The sequence below is a fragment of the Argentina silus genome (assembly GCF_951799395.1).
Source record: "Argentina silus genome assembly, chromosome: 7".
In the NCBI taxonomy this organism is placed as follows: Eukaryota; Metazoa; Chordata; class Actinopteri; order Argentiniformes; family Argentinidae; genus Argentina; species Argentina silus.
This window is the reverse complement of record NC_139661.1, coordinates 9,160,437-9,187,143: the sequence shown is the minus strand read 5'-3', so window position 1 is coordinate 9,187,143 and position 26,707 is coordinate 9,160,437. Positions and strand designations below refer to the sequence as shown.

The following is a 26,707-nucleotide window of genomic DNA, read 5'->3' as shown; positions in this document are numbered from 1 at the left end:
ATCATCACCTGTTGCTATGGGAACCCCTTCTCTTTGCCAGGTAATGGAGGGTCGAGGGAAACCTTGGGCCTCGCACGGCAGAACAGTTCCATGATGCAACACCACTTGCACTTCCTCTAACATGGGCCTGATCTCTGGTAGTTCTGTGTGAGAGGCCGAATACATGATGAACGTGTATCACAGAAATGTGATATATATCTATATAACCTGCAAAAAATCCAACTTTAAAATACACTGCTCCAAGTCCAGACCCTCCAAGTCCAGACCCTACCTTGCACAGTGAGAGTGATGTGTTTGTGGGCCACTCCTGCAGGATTACGGGCAGAGCAGGTATACCTGCCTGCATGGCTGGGCACAGCAGCTGTGATTTCCAGCACACCTGGAGCAAAAACAGAGCACAATAAAACACCACGACAAATACAGACTGATAGCAACGTATTGATTAACGGCTGGCATTACTGTACCTGTGGGCAGGACGCGGTAACTCCCCCCTCGGGAGCCCAGCTTGGCCCCACTCTTGGTCCAGGTGACAGTAGGCTGAGGACGCCCCTGGACATGGCAAGGCAGCACCACCGGAGCCATCTTGACGGCAGTGACTGTTGTGATGTCATCTTCAATGGTAGGGGGGACTAAAATCAAAAGAGGAGACATTTCAGTTTGTTTCATCTCATATGAAATGGGCTGTTGATAAACTGCTGACGAACGTGTCAAATACCTTGCAGGACAACCTCAATAACCCTGCGCTCCTCTCCAACCTCATTGGCTGCAGTGCATTCAAAGTATCCCTCATCCTGATTGGATGGGGAAGAAATAACCAGCGATCCAGAGGAAAGTAACCTTGAATCCAACCAATAAAACACATGAAATTACACACTGTATGAATCCTCTTAGATGCTAATATTTAAGATCTATAGAAGATTTCTATATCACATAGTGGTCCTTTGTGGCTCAGTTGGTAGAGCATGGCGCTAACAACGCTTAGGTTGTGGGTTTGATTCCTGCTGGGACCATATATACTGAAATGTATGCACTCACTGCAATGTAAGTCGCTTTGGATAAAAGCGTCAGCTAAATGGCATATATTATAGTTCATTGCTGCCTATTTACCTATATGCCCCAGGCTGCTGGTTGAGATCTAGCGGAGTTCCGTTTCTCTTCCAGGAGACTTTAGGTGCAGGTATGCCCGTGGTTTCACAGCTTAGCACAGTTCTCACCCCTGTATTCACTGTCACGTTGAACGGACCAGGGCTGATTGAGGGACCCACTACAGGTACACACAATTCACGTTGTAAGGAAAGACATACAACCAGATTCGAATGTGTGATGGCGTGAAACTGCATTTCATGGAGTTGTATTTACCGAACACACGCAGGTCCATCCCGCGGTGATCTGAGCCGGCCTGATTGGACACAGTGCAGTAGTACCGCCCAGCATCAGTCAGCTGAACCTCCTTTATACGCAGGGAGCCCTCAGATAGCTTGGTGAACCTGGACCACACACACTTAATCAGCTCTCAACACATTTACAGTACTATAAAGTATGTCAAATGATGCTATGATGTATCAGATGCTATGATGTCCTTACCTGTTGTTGTCAGGACCTACAGGGACGCCATCTTTCCTCCACATGACTGTAGGGGAAGAGTCTCCTTCCACTTCACAGGGCAGGACTGCATTCTGACTGATGTGAGCTGTGACCACAGAACTGCTCTCTCGGATGACCGGAGGCACTGGGGGGCAAACAGAATTTTTCAGAACGTTTCTCAACATCATCATCTACAAACTGTTCAATAACGTTTTCAACAACTTACAGAGGATCTCCACTGTGAAGAAGAGGCTGGTGCTCCCTGCCATGTTGGTCACCACACAGCTGTAGTGGCCACTGTCCTGAGACCTGACATCCTGGATCTCCAGGTACTGACCTCCTGCCAGACTCTGGATACGACCCCCGAGCTGAGAGGAAGAGAGAGAGAGAGAAAGAGAGAGAGAAAGAGAGAGTGAGAGAGTGGGGTGAGTCACATTATATGACACCCGACCCTGTGTGATTCCTGTCAGCCCTGGGCTGGGCACCCTCTGTTTCCCATGGCCTCCAGGCTAACCTGTAGTTTGGCGTCGTCCTTGTACCACTCTATCTCGGGCGGCGGGTCACTGTCAGCCTGGCACTCCAGAGTCAAGTGTCCTTGGGATGGGACTGACACTGCTCTCACATCACCAGAGCCAAGAAGGGTCGGGGGAGCTGGGACAAAGAGACACAGAACCATTGAAGACTGGGGTGACTTCAAATGTCTTGTTACGTACTGGTAGGATCAACAGAATAAGCTAGGAAAGCATTTGTCACCTTGGACACGGACCCAGTGGTTCCTTGCGTCCTCTCCTGCTGGGCTGCTGGCCAGACAGGTGTAGAGACCAGCGTCTTCGACCTGGTAACAGGCATAGTTAGTCCTCTGATGCTTTCTATGAGGTATGCCTATTGACTAAATGCTGCATATGAGCTTTGTGATTTTTACCTGCACTTTACTGATCCTGAGGAAGTGTCCATCCTCCTGCACTATCTCACTATCTCCCTCTAGGGGGCGTCCATCCTTGAGCCAGCTCAGGGTAGGAGGGGGGGCGCCCTCAGCAGAGCACTCCAGCTCTAGGCCACTGTTCACTGCCACTGTCAGCTCCTCTGGGGAGCTGTAGATGGAGATCTTCGGAGGTTCTGTAGCAGATAAACAAGATGATGTTACACAGAACCACACAGACATTTACATGGCATGAGCTGTCCCTCTTCTATTGCTCCAGGATCACTTTGCTTATAACTCCTTATCTGTGTTAATATATAGATATACTGTATATATATATTTACTTTATATATATATATACAGTGTGTGTACAGAGAGTGTGTGTTGATGTGTCAGGTATCTGGGTATGTATGGTGGTAGATGGAGAGTGTATTTGATGTTTCTGTTCACCTAGCACAGTGAGGTTGAAGCTCTTGGTGCTGCTGCCAGCCTGGTTGCTGGCCACACAGCTGTAGAGGCCTTCATCAGAAACAGCTACATCAGGCAGCTGCAGCCTGGTCTCCTGGCCGTCCAGCAGCAGGTTGCGGTGCAGGGACAGGGGCTGGCCGTCCTTCAGCCAGGTCAGAGAGGGAGGGGGGACACCCCGTGCCTCACAGGTCAGTGTCACCAGAGACCCCTGCACCACTGTGACGGGCTCCACAGGCTCCACGCGGTCAACCCCTGGAGGCACTGAGCCAGAGACAGACAGACAGACAGACAGACAGACAGACAGACAGACAGACAGATGTCAGAAAAGGAGAGATAGCTGGAGTAGAGTGGGTTTTGGCTTTTTTTGAGCCCTCTCATTGATGAGCGCATGTGAGAGCTGGGTTAAGGTAGGTGGTACCTTGGACCTGGACGTCAAAGCTGAGCTCAGCCAGACCGGCGCGACTGCGTGCCACACACGTGTAGACCCCCGTGTCTGACAGCTGCACCGGAGAGATCCTACACACACACACACACACACACACACACACACACACACACACACACACACACACACACACACACACACACACACACACACACACACACACACACACACACACACCAAAGGCAGAGTCACTCATTTTTAACACACTTGAAGCTCAGACGCAATAACAATAATAATTATTCTCTTCACTATTTCATTCAGGCAGTTTTTGAGAGAGAGCAACAACCTAACCTGATATTTTATATAGTACACCTATAAATCTGAACTCTGACCTGAGCACAGTGTCTGCAGAGAGGAGTCGGGTACGAGGAGAGAGGAACAGGGGGTGTCCATTCCTCAGCCAGCTGATCTGCGGTGGAGGGTTGCCCGCTGCTTGGCACTCCAGGGTCACCACACTGTCCTGGGTGGTCTGCACCTCCCTGGGGGCACTGGTCTCACCCGAGATAGAGGGAGGCACTGTGGGGGTAGAGCACTATAATCAGATGAACAGTCCCGGACGGGGCCGCTGGAGAGCTCAGAGACACAGGGCATTTGATTCTCTTTTTCAACTGGCAGATTGTAGACAACTGACCTAAGACAAAGAGGGTGTAGATCTTGCTCTCCTGGCCAGCAGCGCTGACAGCCAGGCAGGTATATGTCCCAGAGTCCTCTGGCCTCAGCCTTAGCAGGGTTAGAGTGCTGCCATCAGGGGAAATGCTGTAACACACACACACACACACACACACACACACACATACACACACACACACACACACACACACACACACACACACACACACACACACACACACACACACAGGACACAGGACACAGGACACAGGACACAAACATACTGTGTCAGTAATACTGCAGCTCCCAGTGTAACACTGACATGGTCATAGAATGTAGACAGGAGATTTTAGGGAGAGAGGGACTCACTCAATGTGTTCAGTGTCCATGCCCTTCAGAGTGTCTCCGTTCTTAAGCCAGCTCAGGTGGGGCGTGGGGGTCCCAGTCACTCTGCACTCCAGGGTCAGCTCCTCTCCAAGCGGTGCACTCAGGTCAGATGGGTGGTCAGAGTCCAGGATGGTGGGCGACACTGAGACAAAGCACTATGACTCAATGTGGACAAAAATCCACTGACAAATATACTTGAACAAATAGGCTCTCTTTTTAATGTGCAGTGTGTGTGTGTGTGTGTGTGTGTGTGTGTGGAGGGGGGGGATTCAGTAGATGATTGCTTTTACCTTGCACATCAAGAGTGTAGTCCTTCTGTGTCTGTCCCTCGATGCTCTTGGCCACACAGGTGTATGTGCCGGCGTGGGCGAGGGTGAGGGGACCCAGCTCCAGCCTGCTGCCTCGTACTGACCACTGCCACTGCAGACTGCTCTCTACGCAGACAATAACAACAGACCTGAGGCTATAACTAGACCTGGAGGTCAGACATTCAAACACTTAAATACATGTCAGCCAATGGTGTCATAACTAGATTCAAAGATTTGTAAAAAATAAAAATAAAAAAATAAAAAGGTTGTAAAAATTGCATTTATGTTAATGCACTTCCATCCCCTCACCAATAAGGGTGCCATCCTTCAGCCAAGTAACGCTGGGTACAGGGACCCCAGTGGCCTCACACAGCAAGGTGACATGGGAGCCCAGGGTATGGGTGAGGGACTCATGGAGAGGCCCATCCAAGACAGGGGGTACTGAGGAGGGAAAATGACAATGTCATCCTCTTTAATACTGTGGCAGCAACATTATACCTGTAAGAAGAATTCAAATAAGTACATAAGTACAAATCTCACCATGTACAGTCAACCTAAATGTCCTGTCCACCTGTCCAGCCACATTGGACACCCTGCAGGTGTAGATCCCACCATCAGCCACCTATTGGCCAAAGACAAGACAGCAGAGAATATCAAAACAAGCGTTTTTTACTTTGACCTGTGAAACCCTCGGGCTATCATTCATCAATGGTAAAGCCTGAGGTGGAGTAAACGTGAAACCAAGTTAAGGTAATAAGAGAGTAAGTACTATAGGCATACCTGTACTCCTAGGATCTCCAGCTGGCGGTGGTCCATCCTCAGTCCGTTCCCCGGGGCCAGCTGCAGCCCATTCCTGTACCAGGTGATCTCAGGCTCAGGAGAACCCCGAGCTTCACAGCGTAGCGTGACGGACGAGCCAACCTGAGGGGTCACGACCTCTGACTCAGAGTCAAGGCGGGGCGTCAACATGGGCATGACTGTTGGACACAGTAGGAATACAGCAGGGAATAATGTCAGCAGGTTCTATGAGGCTTATTTACAGTAGATCTTGTGTAGAGGTGAGCAAGGAGCCACGGTGAGTATTTCTTACCATAGACACTGAGCAGGATGCTCTTCTGGTCCTGGCCTGCTGAGTTGGTGGCAGTGCAGACATACTGTCCTGCATCTTCCACTCTGGCCCGGGGCAGCTGCAGCATCTGACCTCCTACAAACAACAGTAAACAAGTAAGTCATTGTACAGTTAAAGTGCAGTGATTTATTCAGTATATCTTGAATAATATCGTAAGATCAAACTGTAGGTGATCGAGAAAAGCTGAGTAATGCAAAAAAAAAAAGAAAAAAGGAATAAGTCTCGAATGACTAGAGAAATGATAGACAAATCCAATTATGAATGTTGTATTGTTTTGCTTGACTGGGCATTTGAGTGCACTGTCAGCTCTGCAGTGAGTGTTGTAGCCGGTGTGCACGCGTGTGTGTGCACGTGTGTGTGTGTGCGTGTGTGCGTTCGTGCGTGGGTGTGTGAGGAGGGCCAGCTCTGACCTGGCAGGATGTGGATGCCTGTGCTGAACTGAAGGATCTGTCCGTCTCTGGTCCATGTGATCTCTGGAGGAGGGTACGCCTGGACGTCACACAGCAGGGACACCATGTGACCCTCGATCACACTCACCTCCTCCTCCTTCTGGCCAACCATCTTCGGGGGAACTGGAGAAGAAGACATCAGCTCACTTCTCACACATATTCAGTTTCTCCAAAGCTCTGGAGTGAATAGAAATAATCCTCCGATGATGGTGTAATAACAGATACCGATTGCGATGTACTAAATAGATAATAATCTATGTAATCTTTTACCTTGTACTGTGAGACTGAAGAGTTTTTCAACTGTGCCGACTTTGTTTTCAGCCACACACACGTAGCCAGCCATGTCTGAGACCTGCACACTGAGGATCTGAAAGACAGAAGACTATCATATTATAGACAGGCAAACTTTGACAAATCATATGAGTGAGACCTGAAATGCTGTATGAAATCACATGAGAATACTGTCGGTCAAGCGCAGTCCTGAGGCTGAACATAGCAGTGTACCGCTCTAGTCTAGTCTATGGGAACCTGACCTGGAGTTGTTCCCCGTCCTCGCTGATGAGGTGGTGTGTCCCTGTATGCAGCGGCACGCCGTCCTTCAGCCAGGAGATGGCTGGTGCTGGGTGACCGGTCACGTCACAGCGGAGAGCCACCGTGCTGTTCACCACCGCTCCGATCTCCTCCATGAACTCGTCCAACAGGCCGGTAATCACAGGAGGAACTGGGCAAAGAAGACATCGGAAAAATGACATTCTGCCGTAGATTTCCGTTTGAGTCTATGAAGATCATCCTGAGTTATGAATCGAAATGATCACAGGGGATCTCAATCAAGCAGGCCTACCCAGCACCTCCAACTCAAAGTGCATACGGTCCTCCCCTGCTTCGTTCACTGCCTGGCACGTATATTTCCCAGCATCCTCCTTCTGCACACGAGGGATCTGGAGCACTTGCCCACCTGAGAGGAAAACAACATCATAGCGTCCCAATGTACTTACTGCTGCACTGACGCCATATTGGAAATGTATAATGCTGGTAAAACTGTGTATCCTACAGGAAGTCCCCCCTCCGCTCTCACCTGGAAGTAGTACCACTCCATCAGCGATGGAGAGTTTGCGTCCTTCTCTGTACCAGCTGAGGCGGGGCGGGGGGATGGCGTTACTCTCACAGGATAGGCTGATAGGATGTCCCAGGACCACCTCCTTTCTCTCTGTCATCATCTCATCTCTGTCCCCTCCCTCCTCCTCCTCCTCTCCCAGACCCCAGGCTGCAGCGCCATTGTTGACCCGATAGAATATGGGAGGAACTGAAGAGAAAATGTTTTGTCAGTATCACATACAGTATGAGCATCAATGTGTCTCAGAAGTGCTGAAGTATGTCGTATGAATAAACTAAACCACTTTCCCCAAATGGACACTGACCCTGAATAGTGATATGGAAGTCTCTCTTGTCCTCTCCTGCAGTGTTGGTGACCACACATGTGTATTGTCCCTCATGTGACAGCTGGGCATTCTCGATGTGAAGGAGGTTACCGTCCTCACGGAGACCAGTGTGGGAGTTACCAGTCAGCAACTAGGAAACAGCAGGGACGACAACATCACAGTTATAGGTTGGCAGATAACAGACATTTTGCCACTGAATGAAAGTATAGCAGAAACACACACACACACCAACCTGTCCATCTTTGAACCACTGGGTCTTGGGCTCAGGGAAGCCTTTGGCCAAACAGGACATGGTCATGGTGTCATTGATGCGCACTTTCTCTTCTCGACCGCCAAAAGTCAGGGAGTCCCCCCCCTCAATCTGTGGGGGAACTGATCAGAGACAGTCAAAATGTATTGTGCTAGAACGTCTGTCAACAAAAACATGATTAAATGAGACCTGCTGATTTTCATCAAGTAAGACCAGACTCTTCCTCTGCCTGCCTGGTTCCCTTACCCAGAACACTGAGGGTGTAGTGTTTGAGGGCGGTTCCAGTAGGGTTGCTGGCGCGGCAGGTGTAGAGACCTGTGCTGTCTCCCTGTGCTGCCCTCAGTCTCAGGGCTTGCCCACCCCGTGTGTAGGTGAGCTGGGGACTGGACACGATGGGCAGGTTGTCCTTCAGCCAGGTGATACTGGGCATGGGGTAGCCCTCTACATCACAGGGCAGCACCATGGGGAAGCCCAGCACCACCGACACCTCTGATGTCCCATTGGGACCCCTGATGGTGGGGGGAACTGGAGAGAGACACAGAGAGAGACAGAGGATCAGGAGAGAAGAGGAACAGTGTAACCATTAACATTCACATATGAAAATATGAGCATATATTTGTGGGTTGTTAGTATTAGAGGGGACAAGGGGGCATTACCTTGCACAGTAAGTCTGAACTGGCGCATCTGTGTCCCTGCGTTGTTACTGGCCAGACACTGGTACAGGCCCTGGTCCCTCAGTCTGACTGACTTCACCTTCAACACCTGGCCTTGCTCAAGAAACTCCACATGGGGGTCCCCATCCCGGGACAGCACCCTTTAGAGAGGGGAGAGAGGAGTGATTGTGTGTGTGATACATGTGTGTGTGAGTGTGTGTGTGTGTGTGTGTGTGTGTGTGTGTGTGTGTGTGTGTGTGTGTGTGTGTGTGTGTGTGTGTGTGTGTGTGTGTGTGTGTGACCTTTTCTGTTAACTCACTCTCCATCCCGGCTCCATTCCACTTTGGGAGCTGGACGCCCGCTGACACGACACTGGAACTCCACTTCCTCTCCAGCCACAACTGCCAGTTCCTGTATCCTGGACGTCCCTGAGATCACTGGTGGAGCTGACACACACACACACACACACACACACACACACACACACACACACACACACACACACGAAATGAACTTCATTTTGGCTATTCAGATAAAAAGAGATGTTAAATCAACAAGGGTCCCACTTTGATGCAGCTTAAAACGACTATGCTACACTATGGTACGAGAGCTCACCTTGTACAACAATGTGATAGTTTCTCCGGGCCTCCCCGGCTGAGTTGCGGGCGGTACACGAGAACTGGCCGGCATGATCTGCCTGGACCCGGTAGATCCTCAGAAGTCTATTCCCATTCTGTTGGTACACTCCAGGAGTTTCCAGAACCTACACACAGTCAAACACAATGGATTCTTACTAGTACATGAACAATATTAGATGGTAATTGACTAAGTGGCCACTAGGTGTCATTGTGTTACTGGATACAAATAGCATCACATTGGGATATTAGGGGCATGTTTCAGGTACAAAGGAACTTGTGAATTATGTTTCCCTGTATGAATGGCTAGTAGGTGACTCACAGGATGGCCATCTTTAGTCCAGGCGATCATGGGAGAGGGGATGCCAAAGGCATCACAGCCCAGAGTGAGAGGCTGCTTCAGGGTGACAGTCAGGTTCAGAGGCTGGCCATCATCCTGGATCTCAGGGGGAACTGGAGAGTTAAAAAATCTTAATTAAATGCTATGGTGGAATATCTACGCTATAATTCAGCCATCAACACCCCATAGTGTCTAAAGATCATTCACTGAATTCAGGTCTCGATGAAGAATGGAGTTGTGTCATTCTCACCATTCACTTTCAGACGGGTCTTCCGCTCAACAGAGCCCGCCTCATTCGTCGCCACACACTTGAAGTCCCCGCTATGACTGGCAGATGCTGAGCCAATCACGAGGGAGCCGTCCTGTGCCACACTAAGCTCTGATTGGTCTGGATGTATCTCCAGGCCGTTCTTGAACCACCGCACCTTGGGAGGGGGTGAACCTGCGGGTGTAGAGAGACAACAGGGAGGGGAGAGTGAATGGCTCTAAGGAAGGCTTTAAATGGGCTTTATCCATCATAGCTGACAGAAATAAAACATAGTCCTGTCCCTACAGAAGGACCGAATGGGCAAGCCGCCCGGACTGGAAAAAGCAGGCTCTACATTTACTGTATCTATTGGACAGCAGGACGGAGGAGGAAGCCATGCCAAATGGATACTGAGAGCCCTATCGGTCGGTGAGCTGGGATACTTCAAGGTCATAGTACAGCACATAAATGCCAAACACAATATATCGGTAGATGCCTGATTTAAAGTGCTAGCGTCAAGATTTATGACTGGAATCAGAGGTGAGAGTCTTGGACAGTAAGAATAGGAGTGGTTGGAGTTCAAAGCATTGATGTGTATGCACTGGCGCCTAAAACAGATGTGTTGGGAGCTTTACTGTGTGGAAAAGGGGCCAGGAGCGGGGGATGGAGGGGATGGAGGGAGGAGGGATGAAGAGGGGTTAGGGGGCACCCCCTTTACTCCATAACCCAGTCCCAGGTCTCTGTCCGACAGAGCCATGGACATCCGGTTCAGCTTCCTGCATGGAGAGCAATCCCTGTCCCCTCTCTATTTACAGACCCACTGCATATCCAAACACCAGGGAGGAGGCTGTGGAAACTAAACACACATTTCATCTCAACCCCCGTCCAAAAATACTAAACTCATGGGACAGAGAGGAACCAAAGGTAATGTTATCAACCGGTCCCACGCGGAACACATGTTTACAGTTTAGAAGACTGACTCGAATTTATTATCTCATTGCTTGGGAGGAAATGCGTACAGATGTTCTGTTTAGATGTTAAAAGATCTCATTAAAGACTGCATTTATTTGTTTGGGTTCACGAAGCCCTCCTATGATGTCTTCCATGTGTTTTTAAACAACTGGTTCTTCTGTTATAGGTCATGTTTGTAAAACATAATAATCTCCTTATGCCAGAGCCCTCTTTCATCATCCATCCCTCGATACCATACACATCTCTATGAAACAATCCATTGAATCCAGTGACAAGTCATTGTTTCCTTGGAGTCTCATAGTGCTGCCTGGGGCTGTGACTGAGAGCACCCCTGCGTGTGCTCTGTGAGAGGGCCTGCCTGCCTGCCTGGCAGGCTGGGTTCTCCAGAGATGGCCAGAGGAGCCGGTCGTCCTCCCCTGCTCCGTGGTGGAGCTGCAGCACCCCAGACATCGCTGTCTATTATCTGCCAGCAGCAGCCTGTAATTAGGATTCCTCTCCCAGCAGGCCCCCTCACAGAGGAAAGCAGATGTGGCCAAGGCCCTGGAGAGGCAGCAGGCAGAATGATGTTCCAGCTGTTGCTCCACATTAGCCCCACTCCTCACCTTCGTTACCATGGCATGTTTCCATACAAACAACACCTATTTACATGCCATGTCAGAGAGAAGCTTGATGGGCTTAAAAACATGAAAGAATGTACCCTGTCTCATGCACACACACACACCTGATAAGACCGTTGCCTTTCTCAAGCATGCTGAGAGCCACAGACACATGTAAATGGCACGACAGAATGAAAGGGTGGCAGCAGGGGTATTGCGAAACACATTTTCTCCACAGCTTTGACAACTAAAAGCCTCTGGATATAACAGTAATGCTTTGAAGGTGCGAATCCACACCTTTGTCCTACTTTTCCATTGCAGCTTTCTCTGGGAGTGATGAAACTAAAAAGTTTCCTCAAAACTGATCTGAAATAGGGTCCAGTGGAACTGTTTGCTATGGTCTGACAGTAAATTGCCTGACGACTCGTTTTGTCTGTTTCCCGTAAACTGACTGATCCATAAATCTTGTCCTACCTTCAGCAGGGCAGGGGATGGTGACCTTGCTGCTAGCCACTTTCTCCATTATGGCATCTCCAGCCTGTGCAAACGACGGAGCCTCTGTGGAAACAGAATAGGTTCAGTGTGATGGAGCAAAAGGGGGATTAGGAAAGAAATATAGCATTTGGACGGCTGCAATATGGATTAGATACAGGGTTTATTTAGCATCACAGGTTGTATAGGTTTAGAGTTTGGAATGAGGGCTTCTGTAGGTCTGTTGTGGGTGTAAAATTTGAGACCTGTGTAAAGAGTGACATTGAGAGATAAGGTTCAGCTAGAGTAAATTTTAGCAAAGCAAAGCATGGGTGAAAGGGTTAATCCTAGGGGTGAGGAGAACATTTCTGTTTTATTTGCCCTGACAATATGAGTCATGTCTCCTGTGCCCCCTACAGGCTCGTTAACTTTAAGCTCTGACAACCCCTAACCCATGCCTCAGCCAGCAGTGTCTTTTAAGGTCAAAGAGCAGCTCAATCAACCCCTTACACCCACAAACAGACTGATCCATGCACTGGCCAGATAAAGAGGTTCATAGGACTTCTTGTACTGTGAGCGTATGGAGACACTTCCAGAGAATCCACCTCCAAAGACTGAGCTCATATGTTCTTGAAATGAGGCAGTTTGCTCTTATATAAACCTGGAACATATCAGTTATAGGAATAGCTATGGAGCCTTTTTTCAATATGAAATGATTTAGCTTTTTTTGATTTATTATCCAATTTTCCATCTTAGCTGTATGTATGGGGTGAGCATCGACTGATGAATGGATAAGTGGCGGCAAATTGGGAGGGTGAAGCTATATTCCAGAAGCTCACCTAGCACCTCCAGGTTGAGCTCCATGGTGTCCTGTCCAGCACTGTTCTTGGCCACACAATTGTAGGTGCCCTGGTCAGAGAGGCTGACCCTGTGGATCCTGAGGGCTGCAGGATCCCCGGTTCCAACAGGAAGCCCGTTGTGGAACCAGCTGCGCTCAGGGCTGGGCTCCCCCTGAACCACACACGGCAGAGTCACCGTCTGACCAATCAGAGCCTTCAGCAAGGAGGGCCCCGTCTGAATCCTGGGCTTGGCTGACAAACAAACAATAGCAAACAAAGTTTCTGTCTCTAGATCTCTATTTGCCTGTTTAGCATACTTGCTGAATTTCCAGACATTGTAGCAGTATGACAGCATCGTGAAAAAACAAAGTGAACAATTCTCATTGATCTAAAATTCTGAGAACTCTGAGTGTGAATCATAAAGAGGTACCTTGTATGTGTAAATTGTAGTTGAGGGACACGTTCCCTGCTGGGTTTGCCGCAGTGCAGGTGTAAAGTTTACTATCAATTAGTCGGACATCAGTGATCTTCAGAGACCCAGAAGACAGCACGGTGAACCTGGGGAAGGGTTAGGGGTCAGGGTTCAAGGGAAGACCTCTGAGTCAACTCTTTTGTTTGTGTGAGTGTGTGTGTGAGACAGTTTGTGTGTAGCTGTGTGTGTATGTCTGTGTGTCTATGTGTGTGTGTGTGTGTGTGTGTGTGTGTGTGTGTGTGTGTGTGTGTGTGTGTGTGTGTGTGTGTGTGTGCGCGCGCGCGTGTGCGTGTGCGTGTGTATACTTCATGTCAAAAACAGGTAACTGAAAAGTTATAAATCTTTGAGCCATAACCTGATTTGCTTCAGTAGCTATGCAGCTGTATAAATGGATAATATGCAGAAATATAAACAGAGCTCTGAGATTGATCTGAGATAAGTGTGTCTGCTAAGCAACTAAATGATAACAATAACATGTTCATTTCAGTGGAAGCAAGCTCAACCATAATGACCTCTCTATTACAACACTGCACATGTGGCTGTAAGACTCAGCTCCCCCCTATTGTTTAAAACAGATCTTGGAAAACCAGTAGCATACATTATTGACTCTGCAGTGGTCAATCTACACCAGTTTAGCAAAGACCAACGCACTCGCTGGAGAAATGACCCAACCACTTAGCTCCATATATCTTCCCCCCATTCTTCCACACATTGGTGTCAACTTATCTGTGTACAAAGGCTGACGGGGACAAATTGGGCTAATCAGAGAGGGCTGAGTGCAGCTCTCCTGACCCAGTGTGGGGCTGCTCTCCTCTCCTCTCCTCTCCAGCTGTGCTAGCTCTCTCTCTCTACAGCAGGTCTGTGGCACAGTGTGAAAGCTTCATTCTGAACACCCACTGACTGAGTTATTTCAACAATCAGCTCCCTCTGTTCACACCGGCTGAGCTTGGGAATGGGGGACTCCTGGAGGGAGAGAATGAACCCTGCTGAATACCACTGCTCGCCACAGTGTACACTCTTCTGGAGGGCCCGGGGGGGGGGGGGGGGGGGGGGAGGTTGTTGGTGGAGGTGTGTTATTCTCATCACACAGGCCTGGTAAAGAATCAACATGTGATTTTATGGCAGGAGATCCACAGGGGACCTGATCGTCAAACAGGCCGGACTTCTGTCTCTCTCTTCCGCTGTCAGGGTTTCCTCCCGTCTTCCCAGCAAGCACACCCCTCCCCCTCTCCTCCCTCCCTCCCCCATGTTTCTCCTTCCGGGCCCCACAGCCATCCAGCCTCATTCAACCAGACAACGAGCCCCACATGGGCCAGCCAGCTTCAGTCAAGCAGACAATCGCGACTTCTTTCAACTCTGTCACTCGATCTCCAGTCCTCCGGAGACAGATGGTCTGTCTGGTCGAAGCTGGTGGGTCTTCTTCTCATCACAGTTGTCTATTCCCAACTAGACTGTGGGGTGGCTAGTCCCCAGTTGGTCTGCATGTCTGTACACCGCCACCACAGACACAGGGATGAGAGAGCCCTGTGGGACCAGATGTTCCTCCTCACAGAGAGGAGGCTGTTCCATACGTCTGCACACACAGCCCAGTGCCAGACTGCTTTGTCTTCCTGCCTGACTTACTGCCTGACTGCCTGACTGCCTTCAAAAGGCACCACTAAATAAGCTCCAACCATTAATGGCTGCTTTGGATAGCGGCCGGCTTCAATCAAAGAGACTTGTAAAAGCAGTGGGTTAGTTAGGGGTAAGGTAACCGCCTTGGTATGGTTAGATGCTTGTCTTTTATGGCCTATTTACCAATTCACTGCATTGTTGCTGTAGTGTGAGCCGAAGCAATGGGAGGAGATGAGATGAGACTTCCTCTTACCAGGCTGTGACTGGTGGGATGGGCTGGCCGTTCCTGCTCCATGTGACCAGTGGAGAGGGACTGCCCTGGACATCACAGGGGAGGATGACCTCTGAACCCACCTCGGCAGCCATCTTCACTGTGTTGTCTAGACCACTCATACCTACAATCTTAGGCTTGGCTGGGGAAAAGGGAAACATATACTATAAGAGAGAGGTCCCCTATTTTGCCTTTCAACTAGCTGTAATCACAGGCACAAGCCCTTTATATGAGTGAATGTTCAGTTCCTTACTGTTGACACTGAGTTGGATCTCCCGGCTAGAGTAGCCCACTGCACTGGTGGCTGTGCAGATGTAAATGCCAGCGTCCTCTGCGGTGGGGTTGAGGATGTGGAGGTAGCCATCAGGGTCTGACTGGGGGGATGATCTGTCCCTGGGCAGGGGCTCCCTTCCCTGGGGGCACATCAGGTAGTGTGAAGCCCGGATACACGCACACACCAAAAGTTCAAAGCCCAACTTCCGATGCCTGCTGTAATTATAGTGCCCCCCTCCCCAAACTCTCTCTCTCTCTAGCGTGTGCATGCACATACACACACACACACACACACACACACACACACACACACACACTGCTACGCACATACTTCCCCTTTGAACACAAGATGGCTTTTGCAGACTCACTTTCATCTGACAAGAATAGAAATTTACTCGAAGTAGTGTACTTATCTGAGAATGCATGGTACTTGGCTATGAAAAAAACCCTCCCCTGACACAGCTCTATGATATACAGTATACAATAAAGTTACATATGTTTAATGGTGATTTACATTATCTTAATGGTCATTAATCTTATGATGGATGGATCATAAAATGTGTCCCCACTAGATTTTAATGTGAAAAGTTCCATAATTTGACACATGGTCATAATTTGACAAGTGTTCCGTGGGATGGGGCCAAAACCTTCATTAGCGAAAAGTAGCTTTCGAGCAAAAAAAAAAAAAGCGTGACATCCTACCTTGGACCAGACAACAGTTGGCTTGGGAACTCCGCTGGAAACACATGATAGGGTGACTGCCACGCCCTCGTTGGCTATGTAGTGGTATGGACCAGCGCTGATCTCAGGGGGCACTGGGAAAGTAGGTCACAACTTCAGCTGTCTACTGGGTATGGACAACCAGGGCCACGGAATTATCACTGGACTTAGTCAACAGCATCAGTGTTCAGGTAATTTCTTCATTATAACTTGATTATGAACCATACTACATCCATCAAAGCATGCGGTAAATGAATCACTCTCCCAACTATAACAGCAGGTGGTCAAGTCATTTAAGATGTTGTTGTTTTCCATACTGAGTCAATACATTCTTGGGCTAACTAGATGAGTCTCTGCTCTCTGGAGGACCTACTCTATAATGTACCCTTGTATAGAGAGAGTTGAGTAAATAAGCCCTCTCACCATGGACCTCCAGGCTGACAGATATGTTCACCGACCCAGCTACATTCACCGCTGTGCAAACGTATGTCCCAGCATCCTCTGGGGCTGCCCTCTCGATGTGCAGACTACCATCGCTCCTGAGGAAGGCTCTACCACTCAGTTGCAGCTATGGACAAGTAATGGATGATGTTATTATCATATCATGAATTATTATGTTATATATAATGATAAAAACACATTTTCTAAGACAAACAAAAGGCTATCCTCACTGGTTTTCCATTGTGGGTCCAGTGTCTGTCGGGTAAGGGTATTCCATCCAATAGCATACAGGGAATGTTAAGGGATTGACCAATCACAGTGGTGAGAACGGGGGCACCCTGGGCCAAAAGAGGGAGCTCTGTGGACAAAGACGGGGGATACCATTACATGAGGCAGACAGACAGAAATACAAAGCAGCAGCTGGGAAAATAGTGCAGGTCAATTTAAACTATTATGGGCAGAGGCAGCAACGTGGATGCTTTGCATGGTCTGTGACATACTGGTGTTATCTATCGGGAGGGGAAAGCAAGAGTACAGCACTAACCCAGTCCAGTGACACTGACTCTTGCTTCAGTCCTGATGGCTCCAAACTGATTCTTGGCCTCACAGATATACAGGCCATCATCCCCCAGCCAGACACCTGTGGACAAACTTGTGTTTACAGTCCCTCAACGCTGACAGAAAGTAGTTTTCATAACCAAATTCAGATTTATGGAGGCAATATATCTCCATGCAACCTCAGTAGGCTATGATAAAGGTAATGTGTTGAAGAGTTTAGAACTGATGACAAGCACATACAACTTATATTTATTTCATCAATACTGTTTTACAGTTTTTTTTTATTATATTGTCATTTGAGTTATTTAAATAGTGAGAAATAGAATTAGGTATAATGTGGTACAGCTGGCTGCATGGCTCAAACACAGTCTACATACTGTCAAACCAAACCTCATGGACACATATTATGATGAATTGCCTGTCTAAATGGTTGATGTCAACACATGCACTGTAAGAGTAAACAGGGTCTCATGTGTGTACAATATGCACACATCTGACACATTTCTAAAGAGGTCACTGGACAATGTCACTCTGAACAATGCCAGGTAAGACAGATCCATCTGCTGCACTTCGACCAAATCAGGTCAGCAGCCACAGAGGGGTCCGCTTCTCTATGCGAATACTACTGTTCCTCTCCAATAAAACGTAACACAGCCTATAAACATTGAAGAGCCTGGCTGTGCAAATGCTCTCTTTCTGAAGCCAAGGACAAAGTCACGGGCCAAAAGGGCCCCACAGAATACAGTTCTATTTCACTTAACCCTGTTTCCCCCCAAAAAGTGCTTGAACGCCCTAACCTTCACTGAGGGAGAAAGGGGAGAGCGGGAGACGCTGTGATAATTCACCAGTGCCAGCTGTATTCTGTTACACTCACACTCTTAAGAAAACGTTTACTAAATATGATCTGAAGAGCGTCACCTCTTCTATATTTATTCATTCCAAGTATGTCAGCCATGCTCGTTAGAGACTTGCTCAGCGGAGGTTATGTTAGGTGCCTGAATGAGCCAGGCTGTCAGTGTGGAGGTGGTGGTGGGAGAACGATGTGTGACTCACTCTGGATCAGGAGATGTCCTGTCTCCACCTGCACAGCTCCACCACTGCTGCTGCTGCTGCTGCTGTCTGCCTTACTGATGATTGGTCTCCCATCCTCTCTGCGCCACGTCACTGTGGGCAACGGGAAACCACGGGCAACACAGGGCAGCGAGACATTGTCCCCCACGCCTGCTGAGATGTCAACCGGAGCCTCGGAGAATAGAGGACCCGCTGTTTGGGAGAACGAACGGGAGAAGCTATATACTCAAATACAATGCACTCATAGAGGTAGAACCACGCTGTAAAAAAACCCAAAAACATTTTAGGCTGTAGGTGTACAAATTAGGCTGCTAGGTCTATATACAGTAAAGCGTACAATACCATACTTTTGTTACCAGTAATCTGAAAGTGGTGTTGTTTGAGTACAGTAAAACTGTTTTAATTGGCTGGCCTCACCTCCAACCTCCAGGATGACAGTAGCGGAGGAGGTTCCAGCAGAGCTGCTAGCCACACAGCTGTACTCCCCCGCATCCATCTCCTGCACCCCGTGAATCTGCAGCATCCCGCGATGCGCATCCTGCTCAGCAAAAGGCACGGAGCCCACTTGCAGATCACCTGAAAAAAAAGCCAGAACCCATCGAGAATAAACATACAGACACACGTTGGGTTTTTCCGTAAAGCAAATGTCACTGTAATGTGTGTACTTCTATGACACAAGTGATCAGTATGTATTTACCTTTGAACCATTGGACCAGAGGAGGTGGGACGCCTGTGGCTCTGCACTGCAGAGTCGCGTCACCCCCAACTGCCACCAGGACAACCTGCTGCACCACAGAAATACTGGGCAGCTCTGCAGGAGGAGTGAGGAGGAAACCAAGATAGAGCATAGCTCATAAACAAGACCAAAGGATTTGTATTATCGACCAAATCAACAGTCATGCTCACAATGCTCTACGTGACAATAATAGCAAAAGTAATGTGTATTTAATTCTGTCAATTGACTGGGCACCAGCCCAGACAGGGGTAAATATAGAAGTTGAGCTGACATTTCACACGCTTCATGTGTCAACAGAGAGACGGGCCAGGCGCTACGGGAACAGAGAGAGGGACAGCTGAAAGGATGACATGATGTTTCCTGCCAGGCTCTTGGTGTCTTGACAGATCAATGTTGTTGAAAATGACACTGGCAGACAAAAGTGAGTATAAAACCAGCAGGCTCCAGGGGGAAGCTGCCGTGGTCCATCAGTGCAGTGCCCTCTGTCAAGCTCTCACTGACAGCTAGGCTAAAAATGCATCCTGATGACTGTCAGCCCTACCCACACAGGGAAGCAACAACCCACTGTGCAAGACAGGGTGAAATGTGCCACTGTCAATCTTGAGCTTGACATAGTTAGCACATCCGAAACAACATGAATCACTCAGACATTCAAAAGCACTTTAAAAATGATTGGGATGACAGAAAACATATCAAACTACCTTACTCTGAACTGTAGAAATGTCTGCCTGGGGTCAGAGCGACTAAGAACAGAGAAAGTTTGAGTTGAACCAGAATCTTAATGGGAAACACAGCGTTTCTAGAGGTACTGTAGCACAACCTAATGAGGACATGTCACTGCCACACACCCACCCACCCGCATAGCTGAGAGACAGCGACTGAGTTGCTGTTCCAGCCTTATTGGTCGCCAGGCACGTGTAGTTCCCAGCATCCTCTGGGAGGGCCTCTTTGATTGTCAGGACGCCATGTTTGGATATGTTCATCCTGTATCATGTAAGACAGACATCAGCCATGGGAATTCATGTTTGTTGATTCTTTTCTGATTCCAAACACAGATGTCTCAAGTCAAATTCATCACAAAACTCCTGCTATTCCAAGCAAGGGAGATTCTTGGATTGCTTGTGGCAGATTTCTTTTGAATATGTATAAACAGTCATAGAATGTAAAAAGTCTGGAATAAGATTTTGAATTGCATGATGTAACTGTAAAGTGACACAAACAAGATGTGACGTGTGTATATTCATAGTGGGTGGCTGAAGGAGAATGCAAATCTAAGGCTGCTCTCCTGGAGTTCTAGAGTGGGCAGAGATTTCCTGTTCCTGCACCTTGGTCGATTAGTGAGGAAGATGTTTCCACGACTCCAGAAGAGCAGAGGAGGGGGGGATCCGGACGCGGTGCAAACGAGGCGGACCTCCGCCCCCCTGGAGAAGACCTGGCTCTGGGAGTTGACTACCACAGAAGGGGCCTCTGTGGAGTAGAGAGAGAGAGCATCCATAGGAAAGAGCTGGTGACTCACTGCCCAGTCATGGCTTTATGATAAATCATTTATTAAAGAGCCTGCTCGTCATGGCTAAGCTCTGGTAAACCTCGGATAGTCTGGGACACAGCGTGATTAACAGCGCAGGTCTGACGTCATGACCAGCGGTTCACAGTGAGAGACATGTTTCAAATTTGTTTGGTCGTTTTTTCAAACGCATTACAAGCGTCTGAGGCCATGGCCCCCCTCGATAGAAGCCGCAATTTTCAACTTGCATCAATTTGGCTGATTTGAAACATGCTCTGACTGGGAGCGTTTCTGGAGAAGTGGATAAATCCTTTTTGCGGTGAGGCTGGGGCAATAATAGAAACCAGATGACAGGGTCCTGGAGGAGGGATGAGGCCCCGGTGAGTTAAGTGGTTAAGCAGATGAGCGGTGTGCTCCAGCTACGTTACTGTACCTGGAACCAGCAGCCACACTGTCACTCTGCTGTCTCCTTGGGTGTTGGTGGCCACACACTGGTACTGCCCAGCGTCCTGGGGCTGCACCTCGCTGATCTCCAGGGAAGAAGAGTCTTGGAGAAGTCTCACTCTCCCCGTGTGAGCCAGGATGGTACGGCCCTCCCGTTGCCAGGTCAGGTTGTGGCGCATGGAGCCTTCCACCTGGCAGGACAGCACAGCCACGGCCCCCACAGATGAGCTAACGTTCACTGGGGTCTTCAGTACTGGAGGGGGCTCTGTCTCATAGGAAACACAGAGTCAACACTGAGGCAAACAGTACACTATCAGCACTGAACAAACAGTACAGAAACAGTTTATTGTAAATGCAAACATTTGGAATGGCATGGTTTATATTAAAATTTATATAAATGGTTTCATATAATCAATCTATGATAAGACTTTTTGGAATGGTTTTCAAAGCCTTACTAGTTCTGTGATCTCAAGTGTATGCGTGGATGTATGTGTGTGTGTGTGTGTGTGTGTGTGTGTGTGTGTGTGTGTGTGTGTGTGTGCATGTGTGTGTTCTGACGTACCTCTCACTGTCAGCTGTGTAAGGGCGCGTCCCAGCCCTGCACTGCTCTGAGCGATACACTCATAGGGACCCTCATCTTCACCTGAGGCATGGGCGATTTCCCATGATGCTTTGGCAGAGGACCTGCGATATATCAACAGTTATCTGGCAGGTGAACGCTGATGGGAATAGGGTATTCTTAGATCACTAACAATTAGCCTCTCTGGCACAGAGACCAGTGAATACCGTTCACCAAAAGTCATCTTCATTCCATGCATGTAATTCAAAACAGAGTGTCAGAATGCAAAAAAAAATCATGCTTTGTTAATTTTCCAAGATGACACAATCCAATGCGTATTGCGTAATGTACACAACACTGACTGTGTATACCAGTTGACTGATTGAAGCACAAAGAAATTGCAACAGACTCCATCAGCACTAATGCTTTACAGACCTCGTAAGTGGTAACAGCGCACTTTGTCCCACTGAATGACCTAATTAGTGGTTTTACAGCGGGTAATAAGTGCATATGGCTGTGTCATCCAAGAGGATGTCAAATCAACCTCAACCAAAACAAGGAGACTCACTGAAAGGACTTTTCCTCCCCAAGATTGACTCCGCTCCTGGTGAATCTCAGCCTATAGGGAACATCGCTCCTAACCGAGCAGCCAATCACAGCGGGCTGCATGTAAAAGCCCTTCACCACACTGGGCATGCTCACTGCTGGAGGATCTGTGTCAGGGGGAAACAGAGATGAGAGGTGATACATCAAACTGGAGTTGTGTGTCAGACGAGGTCATCAAACTTGTGTTGTGTGTGAGACAAGATGGTCATCAATCTAGTGTTGTGTTTGAGACAAGGAGGCGAGAGTGATGGAAGGGGTTCTTGCCTGGGATGATGTTTGTGTAGGAGACACTAGACAGCCTCTGGAAGCGGTAACCCTCCTCATCTTTCCCAATCACCTTCAGGAAGAAGCTCTGGGAAGGAGTACGGAATTCAGGGATGCTCCAGAGTCCTCGGCTGCCCCTGTCAGAAGGCAGAGGCACAGGAAGGGTCCGTAGGGAGCGTCCAGATCCAGACACTAACTCTACGTGACTGATCTGACCAGGGATCTTCAGTCCTGTACACTTCAGCAACACATGGGCTGGAACTCCTGAGAGATGAGAGGAGACCATCTGTTTGTATTGCATCGACACAGTGTATACACAGTGCACTTATACACATACTGTACAAAGTACCTTTGATGGGTCTCTCCCTGGTATGGTTGAACTCAGAAACGGGTATGCTGGAGAACCCGGCCCGGAAGTCCAGGTTACTGACCCCTGTTACCCTCAGAGTGTGACGGCCACTGCAGCCCACCTGGACATAGAGGGGGAATTTAGTTCACGTATTGTGAATCAAAGGTGGTTGAAGGGGTTATCTCATCTCATGATTACTGTATGTTGTGTTGATGTTGTCAACATTATGTTGATGCATGAAGGATGAATATAGACATGTTAGGATCACGTACCTTTAGAGTCCAGGCTCCAGTCCGGGGGAACTTTAGGTTAACAACACGAGCTGAGTTTGGAATATTCAGTAGCTCTGTGAGGCCCTGCTCCACACCAACAATCCGCCCTGAGCAATAAACACACATCAAAGAGATCAGTTCAGTAAATAATTCATATCTTTAACTCATGATGCAATGTTATTTGTTATTTATTCAGAGGATAAATAATGAACACATGGTGTACCGAGAGGATCTCTGAGCTCGATCTGTGGGGCTGGACCACTGAGTGATACGGTGACCTCTTTGAGGCTGGGGTCAAAGGGCACCTCCCACTGGTTCTCCTGAGCACTGTCGTGGTTGGAGGACAACAGGTTGACCTTCAGAGCCTGCACCGTCTCCTCCACCCATTTTAGGACCTGAAAAGAGAGGAGAACATCACCTCATCATCAATATCATCCTCATCCTCATCATCATCATCATACTCATCATCATCATTATCATCATCATTATCATACTCATCATTATCATTATCATCCTCATCATCCTCATCATCATCTCGGCACACAGCTAGAGGACTGACAGGACTGTGGCTGCCTGGGTCCTCTCATAGACACGCTGTCAGAGACCCCCTCTGGAAGCCCAAATACACAGGGACAGAGCAGGAAGGATGTGCCTATGACCTTGCTCTCAAACTGTCCACCCTAACACAAGCTGGTCTTTGTCTGTCTGACCATTCTTTCATCGCTGAAGTACAGTCTCAGTGGGATCCTCAATAAACAAAAGGATTGTGAAACAGCTTAACTGTCAAAAAGATAACATACAGTTTTCTGCACTCTTAAGCATGAATTCCCCAAAGAGTTTCTCTCACAGTGGAGGCACACTGCCTGTCAAACACAGCCATCCTCCTGTACTTCAGCTTTAATGAATCAGAGGATTTTGTTCTCCTGGTTTTAGACAAGTCTGGGTGGGTGTAAATGGAGGGGATTTCGGGAAGGCATATCCAGTTATATATTTCTATTGTTAACAAGTCCAATATGCAGGACCAATAAGGACAACAATGGCTGAAGCGTTGCCTCTGTGTTATCTGTCAAATTGGTTGGGCTTAAAATAGCAGGATGGGGCCTGAGAGGACTGGGGGTGATGGGAGTGTGGCGGTTTCACTCTGAAATGAGGGTCATTATGTTATACTTCTCATGAGGAAAATTACCCAACTCCTGCCTGCTAAGACTGTAATAACCCTGGAGGGTCTGATTACATTCAATTCCAGGAGCAATCATCACCAAGTATAATTTCCCTCTATCACTGTAGAACATTGGACATGTAGAATTTCAATGTTTGAGTACACTCGACCCTCTAAGTGAAATCATTCTGATGGTAATGATATGGTAGAAACATAATTGTCTCTTTTCCTCCACAAAAAGAAATATTTCACTAATTGAAACCGATTTTCAATTCAGTGACAGAACCCTTTTTTTTCATATTCTAAGTGCTTAACAAGCAACAGAGGTCTTGTATTTGTTTTGACTTCATAATCGTGAGTGCAGACATTATGCTTGCATTGTGTCCATAATAAAATACTAAAACAAACTGAAAACATAACACCTCAGAGAATTGGGGTTAATTCAACACATCTTTGTATATTTAGGAATAATGGAGAAAATTGGAGCTAGCAAAGCCTTTGATAATTTAATTAGCAGGCCTCCCCTCTCCATGTATCTGGCCCACTGGGTGCTGACAGCAGCTGGTTCCTCTCGCAGTTTACAACTGGAAACAGCTGTAATGTCTGCCACATGTGCAGTCATCCCCAGCGGAGCAGGAAACAGCTTATGAGTGACCTACATCTGCCTCTAACCGGTGTCCGTTTCATCCCCAGCATCAGGGCAGGAGTGGACATCCATCTCCCCACAGCTTTGGACAAAGAGACAGGGAGCACCAAGATGGAACCATTGCTGTCTGGGCCAAGGTGTGTCTCCAAGAACATGCTGCGTTCTACAGCCTCTCCCTCTCATAGCCATGGGGAGTCCAAGGGATCTACGGGTCTTTGAAACCTCATCCGCCGTGTCTTAGTACAGAACAGTAGAACAGGCTCATGGCGGTGTGTCAGGAAGAAGCATCTCCGCTAGTCTTGGAGTAGTGAGAGGTGGGTGGCTAGAGGTAGGTCAGCTAAGGCTGGGGTGATGCTGTTCTTTTCCTCCGCCAGCTAAGAGGTTGTCTACTGGGACTTCCTAACGCCCTTTGAATCCCCCACAAGCGACTAGACAGGCAGAGTGATTGGTTGTCCCACTGCGGTCAGGGCAGTAAGACCACAAACTTCCTTGCAGAAAGGGGTCACCCTACCCCTGCGCCGGGGTTAAACCGCCACCACCACCACTGAGAGAAGGGAGACGGGGTGCCAGGAACCAGACTATTAGGCCAAATCAGTGCCAGATGGACCCCCTTCTCCATCTCGATGGGAACGTCAAAACACCTGCCAAGCAGTTCCCTCTGACAACAAGACAAGGGTCTAGTACATGTGTCTTCCTGTCTGTGAGAGCTGGGGCTAGACTACAAAGACTGGCTTTGTTCCCCAGCCATGTTCACCAGATTTCATTTCACTTTTTTACACACTCTTTTAAACACTCAGTGTCCCTTTAACACACTGCTGGGTCCACCTGATGAGGAAACCATTAGGGCAATGTTACCAATGATTCTTTTACAAAAGGAAGTCAAGCCACTTCAGTCAAGAGTGCATGTAGTGAGTTGAAACACAGACACACAAACATGTACTGTCCAATCTGCCAAGACGATCATAAACAGTGATTGTGCATGGTGCAGCAGTAACTCATGACCTCATAACCTGTCTCTGTATCATCCTGTTTGAGCCTACAGGCTCACGTCACAGCACAGACATCCTCCATGCTGGATTACGGTCTGGAACCAGACAGAGAACAGATGATTTCTCTTGACCAGGTTCACACCACTCTCACTTCTCACACTGAGGATGACCATTGACATGACCATTAATAACAAAATCCAATCTTGGACAGCGCGTTAAGTGTTCGTTTTCTGCCCAAGGGCTTGTTGGCAGATCTCTTGGTTGATTACAACACGTTTAGTCTTAAGGAGTTTTAAGGAGTGTCACACACAAGTCTCACAATGAGCTGTTCTGTGTGGACTTGGAGCCAGTTCCAGAGGGCAGCTGTGTTAGAGAGAAGGAAGCCATGACAGATCATATCCTGGGATTAGAGAGTAAAATCAGCAGTCTGTTTTCTCTCCACTTCTCCCCCTGAGACCACAAACGACTGTGTATATTTGATTTGGCCGCTCTTTATTAAACTCATATAAAGAGTGACGATTTTAGTCAGATTTGTGGTACTTATGCGGTATTTCAGGATTAAGGGATTTTCATTAATTATTAAAGACACGCCACCCAGGAGTTAACTATCACATGGCTCGGAATGCATCTGAAATACACTAGTTCTCCATGTGGATCCAGGCTTAAAAGCTTTGAGATCTGGTCAAAAAGCAAAACACTTGTGTACAAATGTAAGATGGGTCAGTTTCAGATATGTAAAGGCACCCTAGCCTGATCAAGCATTATCCACACTTTGACCAGCTGGGGATGAGGTTCAGAGGGCTGGTTTCTGCTGGAGGTGTTAGAGTGGTCCCTTAGTCCCTTGCTAGGAGCCATTGTATCACTGCAATGTGGACATGACATTCAGACACTCTGGAGGTTATGAAGCTGGAGGTTATGAAGTGCTAATAGAACCAGATCCCCCACACACACATGCCCTACATAAATACATACATACACACACAGACAAACATGAGCTGAAAGAAAGCAGACCCATACAA

At 48.1% G+C, this 26,707-nt stretch overlaps 1 protein-coding gene across 1 annotated transcript in view; it reads right to left on the bottom strand.

Moving 5' to 3' along the window:
- The window catches only part of hmcn2 (hemicentin 2), a gene marked incomplete at its 5' end in the record, with an annotated part of 41,779 nt that overhangs the window by 10,888 nt on the left and 4,184 nt on the right, over window positions 1-26,707 (bottom strand). The window contains 55 exons of the mRNA XM_083673041.1: window positions 9-143; window positions 272-379; window positions 465-629; window positions 716-837; window positions 1,108-1,264; window positions 1,360-1,487; window positions 1,585-1,729; window positions 1,811-1,952; window positions 2,099-2,235; window positions 2,338-2,419; window positions 2,507-2,700; window positions 2,954-3,232; window positions 3,390-3,487; window positions 3,749-3,932; window positions 4,048-4,172; window positions 4,395-4,554; window positions 4,703-4,846; window positions 5,030-5,161; window positions 5,261-5,342; window positions 5,501-5,697; window positions 5,811-5,924; window positions 6,260-6,421; window positions 6,569-6,665; window positions 6,832-7,019; window positions 7,140-7,253; window positions 7,374-7,601; window positions 7,717-7,867; window positions 7,970-8,109; window positions 8,234-8,512; window positions 8,644-8,801; window positions 8,960-9,086; window positions 9,256-9,403; window positions 9,598-9,728; window positions 9,866-10,057; window positions 11,905-11,988; window positions 12,741-12,992; window positions 13,171-13,298; window positions 15,080-15,239; window positions 15,351-15,510; window positions 16,073-16,185; window positions 16,514-16,658; window positions 16,762-16,889; window positions 17,076-17,171; window positions 18,143-18,352; window positions 18,578-18,736; window positions 18,858-18,971; window positions 19,753-19,880; window positions 20,222-20,363; window positions 20,834-21,109; window positions 21,407-21,528; window positions 21,972-22,116; window positions 22,274-22,537; window positions 22,623-22,743; window positions 22,895-23,001; window positions 23,118-23,289. Coding sequence (XP_083529167.1) covers window positions 9-143; window positions 272-379; window positions 465-629; window positions 716-837; window positions 1,108-1,264; window positions 1,360-1,487; window positions 1,585-1,729; window positions 1,811-1,952; window positions 2,099-2,235; window positions 2,338-2,419; window positions 2,507-2,700; window positions 2,954-3,232; window positions 3,390-3,487; window positions 3,749-3,932; window positions 4,048-4,172; window positions 4,395-4,554; window positions 4,703-4,846; window positions 5,030-5,161; window positions 5,261-5,342; window positions 5,501-5,697; window positions 5,811-5,924; window positions 6,260-6,421; window positions 6,569-6,665; window positions 6,832-7,019; window positions 7,140-7,253; window positions 7,374-7,601; window positions 7,717-7,867; window positions 7,970-8,109; window positions 8,234-8,512; window positions 8,644-8,801; window positions 8,960-9,086; window positions 9,256-9,403; window positions 9,598-9,728; window positions 9,866-10,057; window positions 11,905-11,988; window positions 12,741-12,992; window positions 13,171-13,298; window positions 15,080-15,239; window positions 15,351-15,510; window positions 16,073-16,185; window positions 16,514-16,658; window positions 16,762-16,889; window positions 17,076-17,171; window positions 18,143-18,352; window positions 18,578-18,736; window positions 18,858-18,971; window positions 19,753-19,880; window positions 20,222-20,363; window positions 20,834-21,109; window positions 21,407-21,528; window positions 21,972-22,116; window positions 22,274-22,537; window positions 22,623-22,743; window positions 22,895-23,001; window positions 23,118-23,289 — 8,371 coding nt within the window. The remainder of the gene's footprint in view (window positions 1-8; window positions 144-271; window positions 380-464; window positions 630-715; window positions 838-1,107; window positions 1,265-1,359; window positions 1,488-1,584; window positions 1,730-1,810; window positions 1,953-2,098; window positions 2,236-2,337; window positions 2,420-2,506; window positions 2,701-2,953; window positions 3,233-3,389; window positions 3,488-3,748; window positions 3,933-4,047; window positions 4,173-4,394; window positions 4,555-4,702; window positions 4,847-5,029; window positions 5,162-5,260; window positions 5,343-5,500; window positions 5,698-5,810; window positions 5,925-6,259; window positions 6,422-6,568; window positions 6,666-6,831; window positions 7,020-7,139; window positions 7,254-7,373; window positions 7,602-7,716; window positions 7,868-7,969; window positions 8,110-8,233; window positions 8,513-8,643; window positions 8,802-8,959; window positions 9,087-9,255; window positions 9,404-9,597; window positions 9,729-9,865; window positions 10,058-11,904; window positions 11,989-12,740; window positions 12,993-13,170; window positions 13,299-15,079; window positions 15,240-15,350; window positions 15,511-16,072; window positions 16,186-16,513; window positions 16,659-16,761; window positions 16,890-17,075; window positions 17,172-18,142; window positions 18,353-18,577; window positions 18,737-18,857; window positions 18,972-19,752; window positions 19,881-20,221; window positions 20,364-20,833; window positions 21,110-21,406; window positions 21,529-21,971; window positions 22,117-22,273; window positions 22,538-22,622; window positions 22,744-22,894; window positions 23,002-23,117; window positions 23,290-26,707) is intronic.